The sequence below is a fragment of the Lepeophtheirus salmonis genome, chromosome 1 (genome assembly GCF_016086655.4).
Source record: "Lepeophtheirus salmonis chromosome 1, UVic_Lsal_1.4, whole genome shotgun sequence".
Classification (NCBI taxonomy): Eukaryota; Metazoa; Arthropoda; class Copepoda; order Siphonostomatoida; family Caligidae; genus Lepeophtheirus; species Lepeophtheirus salmonis.
The window spans coordinates 8189138-8198462 of NC_052131.2; the positions used below are offsets into that span (position 1 = coordinate 8189138).

Consider the following 9325-nt stretch of genomic DNA (forward strand, 5'->3'; position numbering starts at 1 on the left):
TTGATTATGAGATCATATCTAGTCCATTTCTTCAAAATATGAATTTAAGTGTAAGTCGAATATCAAGTCTCAAGTCCAATTCTCCACCTCTGCTTAATACTAATAAAATATGAATAAATTAATTTAATATACCTACTTTTACTTGATAAATTATTGTGATCCTAATAAATACAATTTAAATAAAATATAAGCCTTATAGAAATAACAAGCAATCATCTCCTTCAGTGTCAAATCAGATATTTCCAAAATCAAACTCAATTGTTTCAAATTTCTGTTCAGTCGATTAATTCTCCTGCGAACCCTGTTTTTATCATTTTTTGTTGGGATTCCAAAGATCCCTTGAAGGAAATGGGGTAATACGAAGGATGTGATATCAGACATTATCCGATTTAAGGCATTGCCATGTTTCTTAATTTTCAGTAAGAAAAAGCTGAAGGTTATCCACGTTATTATTCTAGGAATGATTTTCTCATCGTTTGATCGATAGTTTTGTTGATGAGGATCATCGAACGGGAAGAGAATGAAGGAAGGGTATAAGGAAACAGATCCAATGAGGACTCCAATGGAGAAGTTTTGTAAAGCTTCCTGAATAATCATTGAGGAGGATCACGTATTAGAACAAAATATTTGGAGCTATAATTATACTATTAACTAGTTAGTAGTTCACTTGTATACCATTTCTCAATATTGTTTATAGGGAGGAATCCAATTCAAAATTCCGGTTGAAACGGATCGCACTCAACTTAAATTATTATAAATCAATGAAATTGAATAATAATCAAATGAAAGGACAGTAGCCCAACTAGAGTACGCGTGAATCCCTCGGAGTGATACAACTCAGAAGAGGGAGGTGGAGTGAGGATAGAAAGACTACAGGAACATTCCTGTACACTTTTTGAAATTTTGGTTTCCCGCTAAAAGATTTTAAAGGGCGAGGGAAAAGCGTGAAATGCTCCAAACGAGGGAGCGTGGTTAGAATACCATGGTGCCTTGTGAGTAGTGAAATGTCGTGTGTCAACGTTACCGATGTTAAATGTAGCGCATCAACACAAAAACAATCTTAAACCAAAAATTAAGAAATTCCCAAATTTTTCTTTTGGCAAATCAATATAAACGAATCAATATTTGATTGAATTATTTTGACAAGATATAGGGTTTATGTTCTAATTTCAGGGGTGGATTGAAATATGCAGTATTATGAGCCTTTATTTAATATATAAGGAATAAAACTAATGTTTGTAATTTTTGAATTACAACAATTTGTCCCTTAGCCCACGAAATGTAACCAGACTCCCATTTTGAGTAAAATCATGCCAGGTTGCTTTCGTGTAGACGGACCACATATAATTAATTGATTAATTGTTAACAGCAACGGATAATTGAGAATAGTATATGTATATTTAATATATCAACAATTATTTGAAGAACACACTCAGAAGTCAACAATGTTATTTGCATTCAATCATGCCTTAAGTAACAACTCATCAAGTAATGAAAATACGAACGACATTAAAGAATCTTTCTCCATACAATGGCTTCATCATGAACACCTGAAATATAATAGAGATTTGAGATATTGTTCACATTTAATGAATAAATATTAATGATATTTATACAGGGGTGTCCGCCGGATTATATTATGGGGGGAAGGGGGCTATGTTTTTGGATTATTTTTTTCAATCCAAAAATTTAAAAATTTTGGAAAAAGAATACCAAAAATCCATTGCTGTTCACAAAAAATTAAATTTTAAATATGATTTTTTTTTTAATTTCAAAAATTCATAGTTGCTCACAAAAAAATAAAGTATTTTTTAGAAAAAAATTAGAAAAATTATATTTTTTGCAAAAAAAAAAATAATTATCTTTTTTGCAAAAAAAAAATGAAAAATTATATTTTTGCAAAAAAAAATTGAAAAATTAAATATAATTTTGAATTTAAAAAAAAAAATTAAAATTAAAATATTAAAATTTTCCCCTGCAGACGCTCTTGATATTTGATATTGGGATTATAATATTCTGTTTTTCTAGAAAAGCCTCCGTACACCGTTTTTTAAATTGGGGGGGGGGGGGTGATGTGTATTTTTGGTAATTTTAAGCATTTTCAGTATGTAAAAAAGCCGAAAAATGACATGGTAACCCTTATTTACCTTTTTTTAGTTGGCAAACTGAGGTTTTTTTGTTACTTTCCAAAGCTTAGAAAATACTTATCAAAAATTTACATCCTAAAAAATGCTTAAGATTTACACTAAGACACTTGGATGTATTATTATTATTTCTAAAGTGTTTTTTTTTAATATCATTATTATGAAATTAATAAAATTTAAGAATAAAATATTTAAAAAAATTATTATTGTTTAGGAAATATATTATCGGTCTTCTTTTTTTTAATTATTATTTTTATGGGATTTCTTTAGTCTTTTTCATTTCATTAGTTTAGTTCAATCTTCAACAAGATAAAACACAAGACACTGTATGAATGTATAAAAAAAAATACCGGGACAGAATGCAAACTTAGAATTAATGACATTTTAGGAACCTGTATCTCTCAAGCAGGAGTTAACAAACTTTTCAGTGAAAGGGCGCGTAATTAAGGAAATTGTAATTTTTAAAAGGCTGCATTCATAAAAAAACTTACTTTTTACATTCGTATCCCCAAATCATGAACAATTTCTACAAAGTGTCCTTGCAACCTATCTTCAAAAAATGGAAAGAAAAAAGGCTTGAAATCAGTTGGTAGTAAGCCAATTCTTTCCAGCCATGGAATTGTTACTCAACGTAATTGTAAGGATTTTTTACAGTACCTTAAGAAGAGCAAATTCGAAATCAACTAATCATCTTTTAGAAGAGGAAAATAAACATACAAATTCACATCTGACAACAAAATGCATAGACATTTTTTTAAGTAACTGAAGTAAACCCTTCCTATTTTTTGTCAGCATTTGATATTCAACGTTTGTCAAGGCATTACTTTACAGATTTACTCTTTATTTTATTGGCAGCAGTTGATTTTTCTAATCTTTTTCACCTTGTGAGTATTCTGAATATTAATTAGTTGAATTCGAGTTTGCTCTTCTTTAGTTATAAACAATTCTCAACAATTATTGAATAATAAATAATTAGTTGAGAAGAATTAGCAAACTATCAACTGATTTAAGTCCTTTTATATGTTTTTTTAAATGAAAGGTTACGAGATATAATAAAGGTAACGAATGGTCTTACCCCTCATTAGTGTTTTGAATGTTAATTGGTTGTGCTCAAATTAGCTTATATTAAGCTGTGAGCTATTTCAAAATCTTAATAAGATTGGTATCATGGCTTCTGATAATTGGTCAACCACTGTTTATAACACTTCATTAAAGCATTTTTCATTCATGCCGTAGTTTGCCTTAAATCTGCTTTAAAGTTAAGCACGTAAAATATGATGTGGGAGTGGGAATAGTATGGGAATGATTTGTATTTCTTATTTTCATTGGAAACATACCAAGATCTATACTTCTCGTCTCCTCAAAATCCTTATATTTGATCATACGAATCTTCATAAATCCAAGTTGCTCAAATATTTTCCCAGAATACTTTCCAGTCGTTTCTGCGAAGCATTCTTTTATTCCCTTGTCTGATGCCTCTTGTAAGCTAAAGTAATATATTGCAAGATATATGTAAGTATTATCTTCAAAGCAAATCTAATGAAATTAATGTCACGCATGGACCAATTCAAACTTTTTCTGACAAATTTCCGTTCAGGAGCTAATTCCTTTATACTTTTTCCATTGATTCGTTCATTTTTTTAGACGAAACGATGGCCACGTGATCAATTTTTATTCAAATTTAATAGGATACGCATTTTTTTTTTTCTTTAAAAGCACTTCGTTACATTTCCTCCCATAAAAAATAGAAAGAAAGGCCTAAAATCACTTGGTAGTTAGCCAATTCTGACCAATTATCGACTTATAATTTAATATTTTTTGTTGGGAATTGTTCAATATTTAGCAGGAGCTAATTTTAATTTGACCAATCAATGTTCAGAACACTTATTAGGGAAAAAGTAAATTTTTGTGTTAGAGAGGTAACGCCGTGCAAAATGAGCCTTTTGAGATATCATAGAGGACGTCACTTAATCATTTTTCCTCGTGACGTAGGGAATTATTCTTATCTTTGCAGAATTCACCCTGTGAATGAATAGAAGTTGCATAGTTATTTGTTAAGTAATCTCAGACCCTCTAGTGGACAAAAAAGTTTTCTCAATGTCAACTAAATCTGTACAAAAATTAATCACGTGGTTTTTGTTTCAACACATGGTTTTAGCCTTGATCCTGGAGTAAAAGGTCAACAATAAAAAAGGAGTGAATAAGTGAACCCCGTTTAGATGTTTTTCCCATTAGTCGTTCAAATTGTTTACCTTAAAGCCACTCAAAAATGAACAACTCAGTTTCTGCTCAATATCCAGGCCTGATAAATATATATATTATGAATATTATATAGTAGTATTATCAAACCTAAGCTCAATAAGTTTTTTCCCAATCCCTCGTCGTCCATAGTTCCCAGCCACCGATAATAAATAATGATGAATTAACCGATCCAAATCTCCAAAGATATCAACACCCTGTAAGAGTAACACATTAGATAAATCCATCCCTTTATATAAACTGATCAAATATCGATTACCTTGTACAGATTATGAACAATAAATGTATCTACTTTATGAAGTGGATGATCCAAGGATTCATGTTTTAGAGCATCCCCAATCGAGGCAATGTTTTTATTTGTATCCTTGTGTTGAATATTATTCAATATTAGGCCAACTAGCTTATCACCCTCAAAGCAACCCCATGAAATCTATGAGAGTTTGTGATTAAATGAGGAATATTGCTGTGCAAATATATACATATAAATAGTGAAATGAAGTAAATATATTCAACCTGATTAAGAGAAAATATCCAGGGGCGTCTGCAGGGGTGGGATAGAGGGGCTGTTATTTTTTGAATAACTATAGATTTTTGAAATTTTTGCCTTCCGAAAAAAAAAATTATGTAGACGCCCTTGATAGCAAATACGGTATTGAAATCTATAGACATAAATGTTAATTAAACGCAATCAATTTTAAAACATTGAGGAAATATAATAACTTTGGATTGACTTACTAGATCTAATCAAAAACATTTAACAATATCAGGATCGTTACTAGGGAAAAAATCCAATTGAGAAAAAAAAAAAAATTATTAACTTTTTTTTCATTTAAGACATCGTTTTTGTATAACATTGAAAAAAAGGTTATTTTAGGATACATTTTAGTCAAGTGGGGACTCTAAAACTTACTCCCCCCTTCCCCATAGTCAAGGAACTGATGAATTATTTATTGTAATAGGATCCAAAAATGCTAATTCTGGAATCAAACGGCTTCCAGGTAATTTTGCCACGAACATTTTCGCCCCTTTTTTATTTCACCTCTTGGCCATTTTGCGGCATTACGTATTCGCCGTCTTCGTATGTATAATATTAAAGATTTGAACTTTACCTTTAATCTTGAAACATTCCTTTCTTTCAATCAATGGTGATTCTTTTATTCCTTATAGCCTCAACTAAGATCCTTGACTATGAATAAGGTACCAATAGTCGATGAGTCCTATTGAAATAGACTGATGATCCCGGAGCTGTGACTCCCTAGATCTTATAAACATTATTCCTTCTTTATTTCTCACTATTTTCTTCCTTTTTTTTACTTCTGATCTATGACGTGATTTGCACACAATTTGACTAAAGATGGGATGTGTGTAAAGATAAAAAAGTAATTTTGACCATATTTCTTCTTCTTTTCCTTTTATTAGTTTTCGAAACATTGATTGTTTGAATTCGAATGATTTCCAGTATGAACAATACTCAATAAACAGTGATGCATAATTAAAGAAAGGACGTGTATAAAGAAAAAAAAACTAAGGTTAGCGATTAGAAAAGGAAAAACGGTTGTTGCGTGTGCTCTTTCTTCTTTTTTGTTCATTATTTAATCAGTCGTCGTGGTGTTAACTTCTCCCTCTGAACCATCTTTGGTGTAAATTGTTTTAAGAATGTGAAATAAAATGAATATATATGTTTTTAAATATAATTATGCTATTTTCTCTGCATTTATGTTATTTTAAATGTAGACGGTTCTCTTCCCTATAGCAGTAATTCATTTTATATCCCCAAATCATATAATAACCAGCTGATCTTAAGAATGGTCTTAATTGAATAACACCATAGATCTCGCTCCCGCCTTTTCCTTGTGCTCTTACACAAATCCATTCTCTAAATATTACATGCCTGTATGTAAAAATAAAAGAAACCGAAAAACGATGTGATAATTCTAACAATTTGAAGAACGTTTGGGAGGAGAGCAGGTTAGTTGTCATGACGCTGTATTACATCAGCTGCAAAATTCCGTCAGAGTAAGGAAATAAACCCAAATTTTGTATCTAGCAAGAACATAGGCAGAAATTACTTAAATATTGATCCTTAATTGTTCTTTGAGTCCAGTAATAACTTACACATATAACTCCCAAATAAATCGGCAATGTTCACCCCTATCATTTATTAGCACACACACACTAGTGATTATTTTATACTTATATATTTTCGCTTACACGTCGTTACCTTTATTGTATCATACCAAAAGAAATAGAACAAACCCCCAAAATTAATTGTAGTTTGACAATTCTGGGTCAATTCTTTCCAACTACGCAATTATTATTTTTTTTAAATCGAGAATTGTTCACAACTTAACAAGATATAATTCGAATTCCAGAGATCAACAACTTTCAGAACCTCTATTAGGAGAAGAGAACAATAGCTGATTACCAAATTTTTGTGTTAGTGAGACTTTAAGAATTATATAATGATAACGACATTTGAAAATAAATAAAACAGCTCCTATTGACAAATACTAAAAAGCTTGCACGCCCTTTAAGTTATATTTTCTGCAACTATTATAAAAATATTGGTAAAATCAGCTAGTGATAGTAAATAATTGTACAAAATTATATCTTTTTATAATTTTCATAATTATATCATTATTGGGGTTTTCTCGAGAAAAAAAAATCTACAGCCCTATCAATTGTATGATGTTAAAAAAATCTTATAACATTGATAATTTAGAACCTAACCCTTAATTTTAAATTTTTTAAATATCTAATATATGTATAAATAACATTTTATAAACGATTTTTTGGTTCTATTGATAGATTAACCTTTTTAGAAACAGTTCGGCCTAGAGAAATTAGATTTGGCATTTTTTAATATTTAGCCTAATTAAATATTTTTTTTGTTAGTTTTATTTTATGAAGCCATTTTTCATCAAATTTAATATGATAGGTCCTGTGTCCCATTAAAATATTTCAAGCAGCAATGCAGCCCATTATATCAAAAAGGTTGGGCATCCCTGATCTATACCTAATTTTAATGAAATGAATGCATATTTATATTATAGAAATGATCATTGGGTGCATTAGACATTGTGATTTGAATTAATCAACATCATAACGAATTAAGGGGTCATTTTACTATTTAGAAATAGCCTTTAAAGTATCTACCAATAAGGTCTTAAGAAATAAAAAAATCTTAAATCCATATGATGATAATAATGTTATAGATGATGAAGCAAAAAATCATTGCATAAATGATAAATAGTTTTGAAGGAAAAAAAAATCAATAACTTAAAATTTATAAGCATTACCATAATAATTGTTTTGTTATTAAGGGTTATTATACGACTGTTGGAGTGAGTATGGAGTACTTGCAATTAACAGAGGTGATATTATTTGGGACTCAGGCCTCTTCCCAGTGATTATATCCCTGATAAATGAGGATTCAAGACAAGAGTGAAGGTAAAAGAAAAGAAAAAAAGTCCTATTAGTTTTGGGGTGTTGTTAAACTATCAAATTAAATTTTAGCCCAACTTTTTGGCTTTAAGATTATATTTTTAGCACTCTAAAAAAATTCTGGCCAGTTTCCCTTAAGAACCTTTGGCCAACAATGTGTTCATTTTCAAATAGCTATAGGGGTAAAAAATAAAAACGGCCTTTGAAGACTGAAACTTAACGAGTATAACTTTTTCATTAAAATACCGCAAATGATCGAATTAACAGGTTAGCCTAAAAATTAGACACCCTAGTACACACACTAAAAAAAAAAAAAATTAGGAAAGGTTGACTTTTATTTCGACCTTTATCGAACCTTAAAACTGTACTTTATAGACTCAAAATCTTATATAAATATTGCTGTAAGCATAATAAGGTTTTAATGATCATGAACTTTACAAATTTCGATTATTACTTTGAAAATAGACTAAAAAAATAGTTATTCATGGGTTAAAAAGTAATTTTCGGCGTAGGGTGACCAGAAATTTAAAAAATATTTTTTCTAGAGAACTGAAAAAATCCTCTTGTATTTGAAAAGTTAGGCTGAAATTGAATTTGATTTGACCCCCCCTTTTATTAGACGAATTCCCTCTTCAAAATCTACAAAATGTCTTGGGCACACTTTACCTGAAGTTTTTCAATGTGAGGTTGTGTTAATTTACGAATCCAAGGTCGATACAATTTCTCATCCGCCAAACCAAAGGCGACCCCAAGAGGTTCCTTCAAAAATAAGTGCACTACAAGATGATTATCTATTTGATCCAAGTCTGAAGAGAATAGTTTCCGATAATTGAGACTCATTCTTGCGTCTTGCTGTATGTTGAATGCAAAGCGTCACATCATCCTTTATAATTTAATGTTGTTCTTCTCTCATGCGTTCCCTCTTTTTCTCCCCCCTCCTTTTCTGTCCAAGTAGATAGAGACTTGAAATTTTGAGTCTGGTAGTCACTTTAAACAAATAAATATATAGAATACAGAGGTTTGCTATGATTCTATATATACACAGTATCAGATAATAAGACACATTATCTGTATAGTTTTATCGAAAAGATGAAATAAAATGTTGAAACAACAATGAACAGAAAAAAGTGTTCCCTCATTCACACACCTTTGATCAAAGAAAGATAAGAGAAATGACTTTTGAAGAGCGCGAGAAGAATAAAAATGTAATTTTTATCTACAAAAAAACATAACTAATAATGACGAGAGTCAAAAGATGGACATAGCGCAAGTAGACAATTTAAAATCTATCGGAATTCAAGGTAATAATAGTCTTACTCATTGACATGTCTTCTATTATACTATAACCTGCAGAAGTTACCTACCGTTTAAATTTGAGACGAAACTAGGTTAATAGCAGTGCCTCGGTGATCCAATAAGATGGTATACACATCCTTCCACTCTGAATGTCGGCATCCATCCCACTTCCCTCTTCTCAG

General features: G+C 30.4%; 1 protein-coding gene across 3 annotated transcripts; it reads right to left on the minus strand.

Annotated features, from left to right (window-relative positions):
- Positions 1 to 1376: 1376 nt before the first annotated feature.
- LOC121115810 (uncharacterized) lies at positions 1377 to 9012 on the minus strand. 3 transcript variants are annotated; one of them, XM_071888282.1, is made up of 6 exons: positions 8514 to 8780; positions 4663 to 4833; positions 4494 to 4600; positions 3482 to 3630; positions 2636 to 2694; positions 1377 to 1550 (listed from the first exon to the last, which is right to left on the minus strand). In XM_071888282.1, the coding sequence occupies exons 1-5, from the start codon at positions 8685 to 8687 to the stop codon at positions 2639 to 2641; spliced, it is 657 nt and encodes a 218-aa protein (XP_071744383.1). In that variant the 5' UTR covers positions 8688 to 8780; the 3' UTR covers positions 1377 to 1550; positions 2636 to 2638. The 3 variants fall into 3 exon arrangements, with proteins under 3 accessions (XP_071744383.1, XP_040565893.1, XP_071744417.1); XM_040709959.2 differs by lacking the exon at positions 2636 to 2694 and having other exon boundaries at positions 8514 to 9012; XM_071888316.1 differs by lacking the exons at positions 1377 to 1550; positions 2636 to 2694 and adding an exon at positions 3226 to 3392.
- Positions 9013 to 9325: the final 313 nt, after the last annotated feature.